This window comes from Lonchura striata, chromosome 14, assembly GCF_050655825.1.
Source record: "Lonchura striata isolate lonStrDom1 chromosome 14, ASM5065582v1, whole genome shotgun sequence".
Classification (NCBI taxonomy): domain Eukaryota; kingdom Metazoa; phylum Chordata; class Aves; order Passeriformes; family Estrildidae; genus Lonchura; species Lonchura striata.
In genome coordinates, this window is record NC_140716.1 from 9,420,084 (window position 1) to 9,438,173 (window position 18,090).

The window sequence follows — 18,090 nt, forward strand, 5'->3', positions numbered from 1 at the left end:
TCAGTAGTCTCTCTAGCATAATGTTATCAGCTGTTCTTTTTTTTTTTAATTTGGTTTTTTATTTGGGTTTTTTTTTTTTTTGTTCTTGTCACTGAACCTTTCTCAAATTGCATGGACATATTGTGCCAGTAGCTTCTTGGCAATACTAAAGTTTTTTTAATTGAGATTCTTTTTTTCTGTGTGGAATACTATTACATCCCTTTGCAAGGCAAAGGAATTTATTGACGTTGACTGTGAAATTGGATAATCTCAGATTGCATATTCTTAGACTATATTCAGCAATGTTGGAGGAAAGCATATTATGAAGTACATGCTTTGTAGCAAGAAAAGCAGATAGAGAAGATGAAAATGCACTGTGTGGGGAAATGGGGGATGAGAATTGGCCTCTACTTTATCTTACACTTCTACATACCTCCTGTTTACTGTAGATTCTGTGACCTAATGTGCCGCCTCTGTCCACTGTCTGTGTTACTTAAACCACATTACTTTTGGATTTGGCATTTTCTGTTATTGTGTTTTGCAGCACTTTCACTGCCATAGCCCTTCAGTGATGGCTGAACTGATGTGTGATACATCTTGAAATGATTCCATCATTTCCCTTAAGCAGCTTCTTAGAGAGAGGAAAAATGTCTTTTGTTCCTGCTTGTGAAAACTAATTTGAATATTCCTATATTACATTACTTTTTCTTCCTGCTTAGTTGGTGACATGTTACAAGTCACCAGTAGCTCCTAGACACAAAAAAAGCCACTGGAAGTCAGCCCATTTAGTAAGGGACAGAGCTGCCTAGAGGGAGCAGGAGGAAGTGGATGAGGAAGAATATTTGGCAGCAGGGCATCAGTGAGGGCAGGAGGAGGAGAAGCAGCTGTAGCATTGAGGAGGAGGAAGAACTAAACAAGGTGAAAACCTCCCAGCCTCCATCTCTGATTGAGCCCCCAGCCAGGAGGAAGGCTTCAGGGATGGCCCTGCTTCAGCTACAGCCCCAGCCCATGACAAGCAGTTAAGTTTGGCACATTATTCCTCATCAAAGTTTTTTCTGGAGGTTGGTTTTATTATATAATCTCATTATATTGTATAGAGTTCAACCTCTATTTCCATGAGTAACAGTTCTCATTTTCTTTATTTTAAATGTGTATCACAACTTACTGTGATCTTGCATCTCCTAATAGTAGCATCATTCAGGTGAGAAGGCATCTCTGGAAGTCCTGTAGCTCAGCATCTGCTTCAGATTCTACATAATGTTGCCGAAAATTGTTTTTTTCAATTAATTCTTAATTCTTACAGATTGTTTTCATATTTGTTACCTTTATAGTATTTCCTAAAAACCTTAAAATTTTAATGAAAATGTAGACATCTGTTGGATTCCAGTACTTTGTTTGGTTTTGTTTCATTTTTCCCAATGCTGAATTTAGGAATGAGACACCTTTCTGGAGTAAGCTTTACAGAAAGCACTTGCTAGAATTTGATGTTTGTGCCCAAAATTAATTAAATTCAGGCCACTATATTTGAGATACATGAGAAATTACTCTTTTTCACATTCTTTTCTTGCCATGCTCATTTTACAGGAGCTCTAGAGAATTTTTATATTGTTTTCAAGAAGCAGATGTGTGGTGGAGTTTTGTTTGGGTTTGTTTCTTTCTTTTTCTAACAAGGTATAAGAAAATAAATCCTATAAGGCCTCTTTGTCTACAGCAAAAACTGTATGCTCTATGCTCATTCACTGGATGCAAAACAGGCAAGTATGTGCTTCTAAACAAAAGCTTGTTTCATGCTGCTAAAAAAAATTACCATTCTGATTTTCTTTCAGACAGGGTTTCCTTAAATGCTAATTTTAAAATAATAAAATAGAGAGGAAGTGTCATTACTTTTGATTTAAAATTCGTCAGGGAATTTAATGTGTTTGACTACTTACATTTATTATGTAATTGATAATTCCTATATATGTGCTATGAAGCCTAATCAACAACACTCACTAGACCTTTGCTATTTGAGCAAAAAGAGTAATTTCTAGGAATACTACAATGTCATCCTCTATAATTGTCATTTTCCCCTATATCAGCACATATTACTATCTGTCTTTCAGCTTACTTAATGGAAGAAGTGATCAGGCAGGGAAGTTTGGTAAAATTGAGGTTTTGGAGAAGAATGTGCTTTTAGTGGTGCAGTTCTGCCTTTGTTTTCCTGGCTATTTCAGTCTAATTAAAAAAAAAAAAAATTTCTCTCAATCCCCTTCAAATTGTACTTACAGTCTTGTTGCTCATTTTTCAGCACTAAATGTGGAACTATTTGGAGCACTTTAAAGATGCTGAAAATATTGTGTTGACCTGTTGACCTCTGGGCTCATAACAAGAGAACAGTTCTACTTCAGGTTGGGTGTTGTAGTTTGGATACATTGCAGAGGTACAGCAGGGCCTGCTTATAGAAGCATTTAACATCCTTAGTCTACAGATCTGACCCGTAACTCCTGGTCAGGATTGATCTCCCTATGAAAAAGCTTGCTAGGAATATATCTGATAAAATAACTATTGAGAGTTATTTTTATTATTAAAGACTTATTAAAGACTTTTCAATGAGTGATTACTAAATGTTTTTCAAATATGCTCTGATTAAAAGAACTATATAGATTCATATACAGCAGGATGGGCCCTCTTTGGAATCCAGCTAAATGGTAGTAATGAGAAATGTCAAAGAATGAGAAGTAATTGGAAGTAAGTTGGAAAATTGTGACTGGGCCATAGCATCCTGCTTTGAATTTCAGTCTTATATCAAAAACCTTAAAGGAATTAAAGTATTTTTCAACTTCATCTGTACTGTATCAACTTTAAGTCAATTTTAAGACAAAGTGGTAAAAAATGGATTTTTGAAAAAGCTGTCACAGTACCATCAGAAGGCACTGAGTCTATTCTCATATGTAGAAATGAGGTGATAAAGAGTTAATTCATTAGAATCCTTAATACTTAATATGTTGTAACTGTACACTGTTATTTTCATGCAGACATTCTTACAACTCTGGTGAGAAATCTTTTTGTTTAGTTGTCCTAGAATTTTTTTTTGTGAATAAATTACTTAAATTTGTTTTAATATAGTATATAGGATTAAATTGTGTTTTTTCTCTTTTTTCTTCTTACGCTGAATATCAGTGTCTATCTCTGGTGGAAAAACTGATTTGTTCTTTGTTGTCTCAGAAATGAAAAATATCATCAAATGCATAAAATCAAGAATTCTTAAATTCAATGGTCAAGCAATCAATAGCTTCTCAATTATTTAGCAATCTCCTACTAAAATGCTGAATAAAATTGAGTTTACAAAGTTCAGCAAGCTGACTTGAAATCCATAGGAATGGGAATATTGTGCCAGTCAAGGCTTCTTATAGGAGCAGTGTAGCATTGCTCATAGCAGGAGTTTGTGTGTGTGTGTGTGTGTATATATATATATATATATAAAATGTGTATTTTACGTGTGTGTGTATATGTAGTTTTATAAGGACCATCAAACATACTTGCATGTTTTTTTTAATATTTCTAGTTCTTAAATAAATTTCCATTTATAAAATACCTTCTTTTTTTTGGTGTATCATCTATTTGCAGCTTTCTGTGCTGTGTTACATGTCCAGGTTCCATCGTGCCTGGAGCATGGCCTTACTGGCCCAGGTTCCCTCCTCTCTCTAACACTTGTCGGGCTTTTGTGTGTTGTGCTGCATTTGTGGCACTTACTTATTTCTACCTTGGTATTTTCTGAAAAAAAAAAAAAGTTGTTTGAATTCACAGTCTGGCAACACATTTTAGTTATGCTTCTTTGGTATAAACTTTTCTGTTGTACTCGCTTAACTGAATGGGCTTAGATAATTGAATTTTCAGACATGTGATTTGTCAGCTTTGTTTAAAATCAATCAGTTGGAGCCCTTTTTATTTACCCCCAAATATAAACTAAGGTGCTTAATGTTGTTAAGTGGAGCCATGGTAGTACCTGGTTTGAATGCTTGTGCACTCCAAAGAGAAATGAGACAGGCACAGGCACTGAAGTGTGACAGCTGAAGGGATTACCTAAATTTCATGTCTTATGGTTTTCATTTAGGAATGGTTTGTGGAAACTTTTGCCTTGAAAATTTTTGCTGAAGTGCTGCCATTTTCTTACAATGATAAAGCCTGTTTCTACAGCTGAATTATTATTTGCTTGCAATTAGATGCAGAATAGCAAAATAATGATCTCATTTTACATTAGCCAATCTGAATTTCCTTGTGTAGCATCCCATCCTTATGTTTTAGTTGATTGTTGATTTAGGTAGGCTGTGTAGTTTGTTTGCCATCAGTATAACATAGAGAAAATCTAAATTAAACAATGGAAAAGTTTTGATTATGAGATAATCTGTTTCACTGATGTGTTTATGTGGTCCTGGAAAATGAATTTTCTTGCTATTCTGCTGTTGATGTATTATTTAATTTTTTCCTTGCATCATGGTGACACAAATTAGGTAAAGCTCATTATAACAGAGAGTCTGTTTGTTTCCATTGAAAAGGACTTTTCATCTATTTTGGGAAAATAATATTTATTTCTTTATTTATCTATTTATTTATTTTAATAGAGAAAATGAGGTGCTAAAAGTGCAGCTTAAGAAGTATGTAGGAGCTGTCCAGATGCTCAGAAGAGAAGGTCAAACAGTGGAAGGTAAGGATAAAATGAAGGGGGGGAATAGAATCCATGCACAGGATTTGTTTCTCTGTGTACAGCCATTCAGGGAGTAATACCTTCCAATAGTGAAAATAACATATTTGGTATATTTTCATTTTGAGAAAAATACAAATGTAGATTTTTGTACTAATTTTTACAGAGCATTTTCTGGTAGATGAGGTGGTCTTGCTTTTTTCAGTGAGAAATTTTCCAGAAAAAGCTGTTTGATGAAAATTTAGCTTAAATAAAAATCTGTGAATTAATGTGATACTGGATTAGAAAAAGAAATGTAGTATCTCTAGATTATACTATTGTTTTGGAAATCAGTATTTGCAGACTGTTTGAAATAGACTCTGTACTGAGTAGTAATGGACAGATTTTATATCTGAAAGAAAATGAGTGAGGTTATCAGCTGTTTTACCAGTTTGTCTTCTGTGGTCTGTGATAGAAGCATCCATGAGGGGCTGAATTGATATCTTGATTCTGAATCTTCTGGTGGGACCTGGATTTCCACTGGCTACAGGAGGTGTTTAGAGAGCTGAGAAGGGGTTTCAGAAATTGGCACCATCTAATCTTTTAAAATTGTGAATATTTTGGTCTTATAAGTGGCTGTATGAATACTACTGTTCTTCAGGGTTAGCCACTGTACTTATCTGGAGTTTCAAATCTTCATTCATCCCTAAAAGGATATTTGTTAGTGAGAACACATGTTTTTTCTTCCGACTTTGCTGGAGTGTAGTGATTCATATTAAGAATTATTCACAAAAACCATGGCTTAGGCTTCCTATAATAGCAGAAATTATCCTTCATTAGGTAGTGACAGTTTCCATGATGAGTATAATTATAGGAAAAGAAAAAAAAATATTCCTGGGCTAGCTATATTCCACCATGTTGAAATTATGCAAATTAGTGAGTGATAAGAATAGAAACTGAGTAGGATGGTCAGATTTTATAGATGAAAAAGGGGGATGGAACAGTACCAACATTTCTAAAAATAAACACACGTGTGCTTTATGCTGTAAAGATACTTAATCCACAGTAATTTTCTATAATATTTATCACTAGTGACCAGAATAAATTTCAGCTACATAAAATAAATTTTTCATACATTGTAACTTCACATGTTGAATTTTTATAAAACTATAGTTATTTTCCTTAGCTGCCATTGAAAACTTAGGTGAAATTTTGGTACTACAGTGGTCTCTGACTCAAAGTAAATAAGCATGAATAATCTCTGAGATCTAGCTGCAAAAAAGAAGTGAAACAAAAAGAGTTTTTTATTTTACCAGATTTACAGAAACTATTGCACCCATGGTTTGTATATGTAATGAGTAATTTTAATTATAATTACTCTTCTGAATGGTATGAAAACAAAAGTATTAAATGTATTGTAGATTTTAGAATACAGGTTTTCTGTGACTCGGTTTTGAAAGAGTCAGAATAAATTTGGCTTCTGCTGTTATTTTTATCACTATAAATAATGAAGACTCTACATGTTTGCTACAATAATCAGATCAAATGCTATTGAGTATAGCTTTTAAATAGTTTCCTAAAATAAGAAATGAAACTCAGCTTGATACTTTGCCTTGTGGAGACTTAAAAAGGCCAAAAACCCCACTCAGCAAATGTGATTATAAATAAATTACCCCAAAGTCAGAACTATCAGCTTTCAAAATGAGTGATCACTGCTGTAGCCTGAGCAGTTGGATATTGGTATTTAAATATTTAATAAATGAGCATCTTGATTTCTCAGCCATCAGCAGGAGTTGGCTCTGTACCATTTATTAAACCTGCTTAACTAGAATATTTATGTAAAAATGCTGATCTTAGGAGTCTGGCTGAAGAACTTAAAGCAACATTTACAAGGAAAATATTTTAAAATAGCTTTCAAATTCATTTAAATAGTAAACTTCTAAATTCTTCCTCAAAGCAAAAATCAGTTCCCAGGCTCAAAAATATTTAGCCAGATAAATTATGGTCTGCTCTATCTACCTGATAGTGGTTGTATAGGAAGTTCAGATTTTGAAGCATGATGAAAGCATTTATTCAGCTCCTCTTCTATTAGGGCTTTACTTTTATGAGTTAAATTGTTTTCTTAGAAATTCATGAGCTATGAGGAAAAGTGGAATTGGATTTTGTCTAACTTGGAGGAGATTTACTTAGAATAGGCCTTAAAGTGATCTTCAAATACATAAATGATAGCTGGGAACAGGAATAGAATAATCTGTAATTTTCATTCACTACAGATAAAAGAAGTAGTAATGGGCTGACATGGCAGGTGAAGGAAGTTTGATTAGCTATCAGGAAAACCTTTGTGAGAAGAACACTTAAATTTAAATAGGTTATGCAGGGAAGCTTGATATCTCCCTTCTTGGAAGGTATTAGGAAGAAATTAGGAAGACAATTAACTATCAAGAATGGAATAATTCCAGCTGATTCTGCTTGATGTAAAATAATGAAATACTGGATGAAGTATGGAATGTTAATTCTCAATCCTGTTTTCTGTAATTTCTCTGACATGTAAGCAGTCTGTGCAAGTAATATGGAATATTTTGGAAGCCCTTTGGAAAAAAAAAAGGCTTAAAAGAGAAGCGTAAGATAAGTTTTAGAAGACTTTTTCCAGGAAATGCAGATACTACATATATTAGACAGCTGTAGTCACAGAACAGCCAAATGCTTTTGGTTTACATTCTTTTCTATTAAGATTCCAGTCCAAATATTTCTTACCAAAAAAGGTCCTTGCAGAATCTGTATTTTAGTACTTGTAATAGTGTTTAATATTATGGTCTATTCCAATATTTTTAATAACTGCTTCTTATAGAGCTGTTATTTCAAAACAGGATGTCCTAGACTTTTATGGAATTTTGCTTTTTAATTTGAGGTATCTCTTTGTTACAGTTTTGCCAAACATTTGGAGCACTGATGGGGAATTTACAATTCCAGAGCAAAAACAAGTAGAAAACAATGAGGAACTGGCCAGCTCTTATGAAAGGAAATTGATTGAGGTAAAGTTTGTACTGCACAGATTTTATGGAATCCTGACTGTAAAACAAGGCTTGAAGCTTAAATAATTTCTTTGCTTAGTTGATATCTTTTTTCCTCAGGAATGTAAAAGATAAATCTGTTTTTTTCTTCAAAAATAAAAAACCTCAGATAATTAAAAGTATTTTTCCTAACAGGGGCACACTTTTATATGCTGATATTAAAATGAAGGTTTTAATAAATAAGCAAGTTCCTTCAGGTTTTTATTGATGGTAGTGAAGTTGAAATCATCACAGACAATAGATTTGAGGTTTTGTCTAAGTTACAGTACATAGTTACAGGCATGGCTGTGTTGGCAGTTGAGCTTTATTTAAGAGCATACAGAAATCTTTAGCTTTTTCTGTGTTTTCATGCTAGTTTCTGATTGCAAACCATGTTTCATTTTCATATTGCTTATTGAATAACTGCAGTAAGGAAATGGCTGATAGAAGCTACTATTTCTGTTGATATGACCATGTTAGGAAAAGTTCCTAAGGCAAGATTTACTTTCAAGATTGATGTAAAATTCATTAAAGAAAAAAAAGATAGATTAGGGTTTCATCCTAAATTTGAATACAAATTATTTTTAAGAAAAAAAGTAATGAAATTCAGTATCTAATACCCATATATGCTATTAAATATTAAAAGAACAGTTTTATAAAAAGTAAAATAATTCTCTGTGTCTTCTCTTGCCCAAAATACCCTGAAATTTGATACCCACATTAACTGATTAACATGAAGATGACTAGAAATGCAGATCATGGATCAAAGAGCTTCCTACAGTTCTTCTAAAACATGCATACTTGCTTATCCTTTGTTCATAGGACCATGTGAAACTAATTCTCTCCCTAATGCTTACCTTTGGTGGAGTTCTTCTGGCTCCTTTCCTCTGTTCTGTACCTATCAAGAGAATATCTTAATTAAGAATGCAGGTAAAACCTACCTCTAAGGAGGCTCCTTGGTTGTACCACGTTTGTTCTGAGTGCTCAGGAGTTGTTGCTGACACTTCTGATTTTGTGGCAGTGTCAGTGGTGACACAGCTCTGGATGTAACCACAGGAAAAGTTTTTTTTATTGGTGATATTGGGAAGAGGGGGGCTGCATCTGTTTCACTTGTTAGTCGCCAACAATATCCTCATATACTCCAAACAGGACATAACCCTTGTGACAACTCTTCTTGAAGGCTCTGAGCATGGCAAGCAGTGTCAGTCTCAGTAAACACTGGTAGGACTGGACACAACTGACAAAGACTGGGAATTATTGCAAGCATGAATAAGAATTTCATTAAATGAGCACAGTTCCCAGTTTATTTTGGGAGGAAAGCTTCAGCTTATTTTCTACTTGTTTTGGGGAAACCCAACTTGTGCTTACCTTGTGTAGTGAGAGTAAAAAAACAATGAAGCCAAAATGAATAATAATAATCAATGGAATGTTCTCTTCTCTTCCCCCTTTCCTCTTGGAACCAGCCCTTAAATTGCAGAACTTAATATCCAACATAGACAGAACAGACAATGGGGGATACAAGCATAATAAAGTCACCCTAGGACCAAGCCCAAACCAAAGCAGCTCAATGCCAACCCTATTCTTAAGTCTTTCAGTCTATCTTGGACCAAATAACTTGTTTGCAGATGGAAATACTGAGAATAGAAAATGGAAGCTTTGAAACAGAAAGCAAAGTTTGAACACTTTTTGACTGTATCAGTAAGTAGATTTTTTTGGAACCATCTCTGCCTTTCGAGATTTTGTGTTTTTCACTTGTAGAAAAAGGAGTTGTTAATAGGATGCCTGCTCTGTTTTGCAGCTTGTTGGCCTTGTTTCTTTTGAGAAAAAGATGTATAACAACATTGATTTTTGGAAAGGAAATCTTCTCATGGGAAAAATACACCCATGCTTCCACTAAGAGAGAAGCGACTTCCAGTTCTGTCGAGACTTTTTGGGAAACACATTGTTTTGTATTTTGTGACCTTTGGGGAAAAAATGCCTATGCTTGACAAAAAGTCATTAATTGAGATGTGGCTTGTTTAAAAACTTCTATGAAGTCTTTGATGCAAACAATATTTAAAAAAACTTGGGTTCCACTAAAACACTCTGTAAGCAAATGACTAGTTTTTTATTTTTGCAAGTTTTTATTTATTTTATTTTACCTTTATTGTTGCATTATTGTTAAATGTCTTTTTCTCTTTCTAGAAGTGTGTCCTTTGAAGATAGATTGTATTACTAGATGCTTAGTGAAACATTCCTAGCCTGTTTTAAATTAACTGCTTGGTCCTTTGCTGTGAAATATGAAGTGGTATTTTCTTTGTCCTTTCTCTGGAGCTGCTCTCAACTGTGGTCTTGCTGGGCAGTGTAACTGCAGTGCTCTCAGGCACTTAGGTTTTCTTTTGGCAACTCTGAAGAGTTGTCTTAGTGTAGAGCCTCAAGTGTTTACTTCAGCCTCACTTCACCTTCATGAGAAGAGTTTGGCTTTAAGCTGTTTTCTCATATAGGAAGGAGCAAATCTAAATGATCCTCTGTCCAAGGGAAACATAGCTTATTTATACTCTATTTTTTTGCTTCAAGCATATTGCTGTGAAGAAAAACAACTGTGAAGATGATTGAAGTCCCAGCAGGGAAATTTATTGCTTAAGCTTCATTGTGGATTGAGTAAAGGAAGATGTGACTCTTTGAAAATGTAACTGAAAGGATATAATTATAAGGAGACCTCTTTATTGTTTTAGCAGACTTTGATGCAGGAAAAGTTAAAGGAACTTCAGTTAATATTGTTATTCATTGCTCCTTTTGATTTGCTGTGATGGAAATGCATTTTCTTTGACAAGGAAAAGGATTGAAATCAGTTAATTGCTAATAAGTGATACCTGCTAGTTGTCCTTTTGATAATATAGAACAAGTGGTTTTGTGTTTTATTTGCTGTTAAATTTCCTTTTTGTTATTTAACTTTTCTAGGGATACTTATATTACTTGTAATATAGGGATTCTAGGGATACTTATATTACTTGTAGTGTTTTGAGAGAGTTGTTGAATTTACATATTAATTGAATCTGCAAGTAGAAAGTTATTTCAAGGGCATTCAAATCAGAGAAAGACAAAATAGTCACACATCAGTCTGGATTTTGTTCTTCTGATAGACAGGCCCTGAAAAATCAAACATGTTTTCAAATATGTAAACTACTGAGATCCACTTGTAAATTTTTATATTGCATTTGATAACCAGCAGTATTGCAGCTTTTCTCTGTGAGTTTGCAACTAGTTGTGTGCTGTATCTCTGTAGTTAAAATGCAAGGAAGTTCTGCTTTCCAGCTCGGGTTCTGTGGAATTAACAGTGACCTCTTAATATTAATTTGGTATTCTTAAATGTTGCAACACCCACTTTAAATTGGAATTAGTGGTTAAACTAGTATGGAATATGATTGATCTAGAATTAATAGTATTATTGTTTTCTCTAGTGTATTGTTGGTGTAGTTTAGCTCTTTTTTGCATATATGTTTCAGTGATTAATTACTGGGTTTGAAGGATTCCCTCTAATATAAAATGAAATTGGAAAAGAATGCTTGAAGTTCACCTTGAGAAAATTATTTTTATATTTTATTTATAATCAATGATGTCAGGTTCTAGGTTGTCAAATTGAAGCTTTTTCTTTGCTTTTGATTCTGTGAAGGATGCAGGTTTGTGTGGAACAAAGCACAAAATTAAAAACAGGCACTAAATTAAAGTGAATTAAACTGCTTTATTTTGGGGAACTTCCCTGGGGAAGAGGGAGAAAGCAGAGTAATTAAAGAAAAGGAAATAGTGAAATTCACAGGTAATAATGAACTGCTTCCAGAAGGCAAACCATGAACTCTTAAGAGATTTGGCAGTAGTTCAAGTCTGTGTGCTGTTGTTGAGGTGCCTGGATTGAAATTCCTGTTGTTCAGCTGTGCTTTCATGCTGTTACCCTGCTGCCTCTGCTGTTCTCTAGCTCTGGATGGGCAATGAGGAGGAAGAAGAGGCATTCCAAGAGGTGCTGCAACAGGAGCAGGTTTAACCATGCTGCTGGGGCAGCCCATGGGGAGGGGCCAGCAGTGCTCACTGTGTTCAACTGACTGCTGGAGCTTTCCACCCCCCTCACTGCCCCAGCCCCTGGCACTCTCAGAACATCCTGCATCACTCGCTGCTCTCTTGAGAGCACAGCCACAGCCACGCTCAGTGGCCAAAGAAGCCACTCTGTTTACCTGTGAGAACACCTTCTGCCACAGCCTGACTCTGGTATTAAGACTCCTCTGACCTCTCACAGATTTGCCTGGAGTGATTGACTTCTAGGTCCAATCCTATTAAAACTCCAAGTAAAGGTGAAGAATGCATCACTTACGAATTATTGACAAAGTTTAATGCAATTTGTGGATTTTGCAGTACTCCCTGTTCAAAGTATTGTGATCAGTTTGTACCTGTTGACTGCTGAATTCATCAAAGAATTAAACTGAGAACAGAAGTTAATGGGTGTTTTATTAGAATCAGTTGTCATATGATTTTGAGTGATAAGAATAAAATTTGACATGAAGTAGTATTTTGTCCTATTCAATTCAATATCAAAACTACATTTCAAGGCATGAGTCAAAATTATAGCAATGTCTGTTCTTAATGATCAGTTCAAACTACTGCATTAGCAGTACTTGGAGAGTAAAAAGAAATTGATATACATGTAAGAAATTACAAAGTGGGATTTTTTTTTTTTCCTCAATTCAGATCACAATTATCACTTGGCTTTGCTTTTCAGGTGGCTGAAATGCACGGGGAGCTGATTGAATTCAATGAGAGGCTGCACCGTGCTCTGATGGCCAAGGAAGCTCTGGTGTTCCAGATGAGACAAGAACTCATTGATCTGAGAGGGCCGGTGAGTGTTTGTTTATTGCACTGTAGAATATCCCTCTGGAATAGGCTCAAACATTCTACTCATGGTGAAGTATCCATTAGCTTGTAAGAAATAACAGATATGTGAAGAATTGGTTTTGAGCAATTCCCTTCCTCTTAACTATTCTAAATATGCTTTACAGTCTACATTTTCCTTTTAAAAGAAAGAAGGTACCCTTTTATGTTTATTCTAGCTGTAAAGTAAGGTAAAAAGCTGTTTCTCTTTTGTTCTAAATGCTCTTGCAATCTGGATTTCTAACAGCTGCTACTTCCTTTGATTCTGCAGGTATTGGTCCATGATTGCATCATTATGAACTTTTGTGCTTATAAAATGTTCTGTAAGAGTACATCTGAAATAAAATGCTCTTGTGTCCTTCCCTGAATGAAATACTGGTTGTAAGAGAAAGCAATCAGTAGGTTTTATGTGCTTCATATTTTCCCATAAGTTGCCTATACACACAATGTACTTTATTTTAGCATCCTTTGCTCATAAAGCCCTAATAATAATGCTCTTTCCTGCATTTTCCATATCTTTCAAAATTACATGCTTTTACAAACCCAGATTTGCTTCTTGACAAAACTGTAGCAAATTCTAATATAAAGGACTCACAAGGGTGATATGTTCACAATCTTCTTTCAGGATTTTGTTTTTCTTTTATTGCTTGTCAGTAATAGTTTTTATTGGCATTTATAAAATTGAATGCTGAATTGTAATTTCCTTATAATATTATGCTTTCTTAATTGAAAACATAATAGCCACTGTGTGGAAATTATTTCTGTTTTGTAAATAAAGGTCCCTGGAGATTTAAGTCAAACATCTGAAGATCAGAGTTTATCAGATTTTGAAATGTAAGTTTCATAATTCACAAACTTTTCTCTTCATACCGTCTCTGGGAAAGGAGAATAAGCAAACAGATTCAATAATTTGCTTTTCCTCTATTATTTCCAATAACTGCATTCTTAGCTGTGGTGTTCCATTGTTAAAAAGTATGGAGAGCTGCATAGCCCATGTCCAGTGTAGTTAATAATGCTGAACTCAAGGAGTTTAGATTTAGGAAGATTCCCTTGGAATACTTTTTAAGTGCCCTAGGTCTTGGTATTTTGCCAAAGCACCAAGAAGTTACTGGTTTTAGTGTTTTGGGTTTGATGTGTGCTGGTTGCTCTTCATCATGTGATGGACTTCCTCATTTTTACAGAATAGTTCCTAATCAATGCTTAGAAAAACCCCAAAACCCCCATGAAAAACACATCCCACATGATTCTAGAGTATTCTGATTTGGAATTTTGCCTTTAGTAGTCAAATTAATGAATCTTGCTTTTGTGGATGAGGGGTTGAAAATGTAGCTGATGAGTTTGAATCATAGAAATTAGAGATGGATGACAAAGAGCAGATGGAAATGCCTTCTGCATAATTGTGCACTACTTTTCTGTTATTTAATGAACTTTACCTGAGGTTTGTGGCTGAAAATGTTGGATTTGTTGAAGTGAATAATTTTTGCTTCATGTCTATAATCAAATATTGTCAAATTCATGCTGTGAAAAAAACGCCAAACCCCAGAAAACCTGCAGAAGGAGTTGTTTCAGTTGGGTTAATTTTAGGGAACGTTTTTTAGATTCAGAACATAAAAAAAGTTTAGGCAGGACTCCGATTTTTCTGTTACTTCATTTGAAATTTTAAGCTGCTTTATTGATCACTTTGATCATTTTATAAATCATTGCATGTAGTTGCTTTGCAATTCTTATACATAAATATGATTCCCTATTTGAAGTTTTTCTCTCTCCTCCTCAGATCAAATCGTGCTCTTATTAATGTTTGGATTCCCTCAGTCTTCCTGCGTGGAAAAGCTGCCAATGCATTCCATGTTTACCAGGTAAGTGAGCCAGCTGAACAGGGATTTTGTGCAGAAGTTTCTGACTGAAATACTACATTTTAATAATTTAAAGCTCTGCATATAATTTCATTAGAGATCAGCTAATGAGCAGCAGCAGTAACTTCATATATTCATCCATAGGATTGTGTTGATTATTCAAATGGCATATTTTGTAGTAGTTTAATACTTTAAAAGCATGCTAATCAGATGACTCCATTGGTCAGGCAGTGTAACAATTCAATATTCATCAGTAAAGCCTTCTTCAGTATGCATGTACACGTTTTACTTCAGTTTTGGGGATAACAATGGCCAGAAACATTGCTTGACTGACAGACAGATGTGGTTTACTGTAGTAGCTCACTTGAAAACATCTTGAATAATGAAACAATTCTTCACTGTGTGTTATTGAATGTGTTCACATTGTGTTCTGCCTCAGGCAGGTCTGAATCTGGGGGTTTGTGCTCCAGCCTGACTTGCAGCTGAAGCATTGAAATTTTATACTGTTCCTTGATTTCTGGATTCTTGGTTTCAGAGCAGTCACCCTCCATGGATAGAATGGCAGGGTGAACTTCAAACACTCTCTAATGTGCTGTCCTAGGCTGTTTACATTTCTTTATTTGTGGATTGTTAGCAGCTGCAAAATTTTTCCACTTTTGTTTCAGCCACATGTACTTAGTTCTGAACAAGATTGCTGAAGCTTGTTAACATTCCTATCACTCTGAATGATGTTTTTTTGTAGAATTTTGAATAATTTATGAAGTGTTGGCAGGTAGTTGAAAAATACAGGAAAACACCCACTTTTTGGTCAGTAAAAGACAATGAAAAATAAGACTTGAGGTAATGGAAAGAAAAGCCGCCAGGATGGGAACAGTTAGTAATTTGTTCAAAAGCACTGAATAATCAATCAAATTGAGTTGCACAGGTGTGTGAAAACCTAACTTGTTGACAAGTGTAATATTTGTCTTTCTGGCTTTCACATATTTTTCCACTCTGCTGTTACGGGCTACAGATTCTCAAACCCAGACACAAGTCTGCCAACACAGGAATTCTTAAAAGCATTGATATCTCACTCCACCTGTTACTCTAATGATGTTGCAGCTCCTTGTCCACCAGAAGAGTTCTGAGTTGCTCTGTGTTGTTTTTCATCCTGCTTGAGCAGGGTGGGTGGATCAGATGGCCCACTGTGGTCCCTTTCAACCTTACCCATTCAGTGAATTCTGTGAAGAATTTAATGGTTTTTTAAAATTTTACTTGTAACTTGGTATCAAATTAGGTTACTAGAGAGTTCAGTATTTGTGATGCAGTTTGACTGGACATCACTGTGAAAGCCTACTAAGTATGCAGAATTCACATCTCTTGTAGGTGTTCTGCACGTTCAAAAGGAAAATGTTGACATAAATCAAGCTTCCCAATTTGAAGGCAGTTCAGAACTTTACCTAAAAATCTTCTGAAGTGAGTAGAGAGTTAGGTGTCACTTATTCTTAATGGAAAACAAAGAACTTGTAATTGAAGGCTAAGTCTCTTGAGAAAAGGAGAAAAGGAAGCAAAATATAGAAATATTGAAAAAATTTGAAAATTCTGTATCTACAAAAGGACAATTTTGAGAATTTATTAAGTTTTTATCTCTACAGTATAAATTCGTAATGTTAGGTATTCATAGTGTGCAAAATTTTGTTTATTCATATATTTGAAAAATGTACAAGTTCTTCTAAATATGTTCCATTCATTATCTTTTCACGCTATCAGTTTACAGGCATTTTTTAAGGGAAAAGTTAAATATAGCTGTCTAGAACATAGAATGTAGTCAGGCTAGTTTGTCTTCAGTTACAGAACAGCGCAGGGTATTACAGATTTTTTCCAGTGAATAGTTGTACATTGTCTTTTAATAATTAGGAGAATAGACAAGCAGGAATTACCTGTAGAAGTGACTTAAAACTTTTGTAATTCTTGTTAAACTTTGATCATGGCACCTGTTGAGCTCCTTCTTTATGTAAGAATACGTGAATATGATTCCTGCCAGTTTTTGGTCTCAGTAACAGGAGTGTCACTGCCCCTGTGCCAGTGAAAAAGAAGTATTTTCCCAAATAGACTTCTACAACTGTGATGAAACATTTGAAGTGAGTGCCACCTCTCTGATCAGTATATAGTTGTGTGCTTGCTGAATATTATTTTACATTTTATAGTGACCAGGAAAGCATTAATTTAGAGAACTTCAGAATAGTTTCACTAACAGCACTGTGCAATCATCTTATTAAATCTCTGCTCAAATGTGTGCTCCTGATTACAGAGACTTTGATTCAGTGATGAAATTGTTGAGGAGGATATTTACCAGGCTACCAGTATGTCCTAAACAGGCCCAGACTGGGAGTCCATTTAGGATAAATGATTGAGCTCATTTTTGAGAGTCCTTTTATTCATAATAAACATTATTTTTACTGCCTTATCATTTATTTCTCCAGTGGCAGAAAATTAAAATGCTTGTATAGCTCTTTGTATCAGCCACATGAGAAAGGAATTGTAGTATATCAGTATAGAGGAAAGTAGCAATTTTGCAGAATGTTGGTGTGAGATTATTACCAGTGCCTTGTGGAGTTCACTTTTCTCTGGGAGAACTTGAGTGAGCAGATGTAAAAAATGACTTTTGGTTGTGCTTGTTAATGCTGAAGAAAAGACATCAAATGAACTTTGGAGAAAGCTAAAGTGTGCCAGCTGGAACAGGCAAAGTTTGAAAATTTGGTTTGGTTAAGCATGATATTTAGGTTTGCTAAATACTTATGACTGTACTTAAAGCTAATTAGGAATTAGCCCTCCAGTGCTTAACCCGACGGAAAATTAGATCGTACATGTGATACTATCAAAGTAAGATGTTGCTGCTAAGTGAGGGTGCTACAAAAGGGCATGAGCCTTGGCGCTGCTTTTCCAAAGGCAGTTCATGTGAGTGTATTTCTGAGATGGCTTGGTCTCTTGTGCATGTGCTGTTATTGGAAAGCTGAAGAGATTGTCCTTCTCTGCCCTCCTCTGATGAGCCACCTTGTTACCCTTTGCTGATTTGGAATTGTGTGTCTCTGGAGCACTTCACTTGATGGAGAGAGCAGGACTGTGCCAGGGAAGACTTGCTAAATTGCACTTATTGTTGATGCACTTTAGAATTGTTGTGCCTCTTCTGTCCATTTTTGCTTATAAATAGGTATTTTGTAGCAGAAAATACACTACTATGTACATACCACTTACCTTGGAAATGGGCAGAAGAGGGTGGAAACAATTGCAGAGCATCTCAAGTAGTTTGAAAAATGATGAACCTATCAGTTCCACAGTGTCTGTTATCTGTTTTCATGGACTTCAAAAAGCTTCTGAAGAATATAAGAATTAGAGAAATAAATATGGATTGCTGTGCTTCCTCGAAATCAATGCCAATTTTGCACTTGTGCTTCTTAAACCAGGAAAATAAATTAATGACACATTAATTTGCATATCAATAGGGCCTGACTTGGACAGGATAAAAATAGACTCCTGGAGGAGTTCTCTTATTGTGCTTGCTTTTTAAAATTTAATTTTATGTTTTTAAATTTAATGTAGATATGTAATGCTGTTTTGAAGGGCATTTCAAAGCATTTATTTTTGTGTCATGTTAACATCTGCTTCAGATGTT

At 35.0% G+C, this 18,090-nt stretch overlaps 1 protein-coding gene across 7 annotated transcripts in view; it reads left to right on the forward strand.

Annotated features, from left to right (window-relative positions):
- Window positions 1–18,090, forward strand: part of SNX29 (sorting nexin 29) — a 103,041-nt gene that overhangs the window by 29,055 nt on the left and 55,896 nt on the right. For 6 of the 7 annotated variants that reach the window (XM_021539833.4, XM_085592375.1, XM_085592372.1 and 3 more), the window contains exons 14-18: window positions 4,581–4,663; window positions 7,565–7,671; window positions 12,437–12,553; window positions 13,364–13,419; window positions 14,360–14,441. In XM_021539833.4, the coding sequence (XP_021395508.3) occupies window positions 4,581–4,663; window positions 7,565–7,671; window positions 12,437–12,553; window positions 13,364–13,419; window positions 14,360–14,441 (445 nt within the window). The remainder of the gene's footprint in view (window positions 1–4,580; window positions 4,664–7,564; window positions 7,672–12,436; window positions 12,554–13,363; window positions 13,420–14,359; window positions 14,442–18,090) is intronic. The other variant, XR_014958532.1, reaches the window with a different exon arrangement.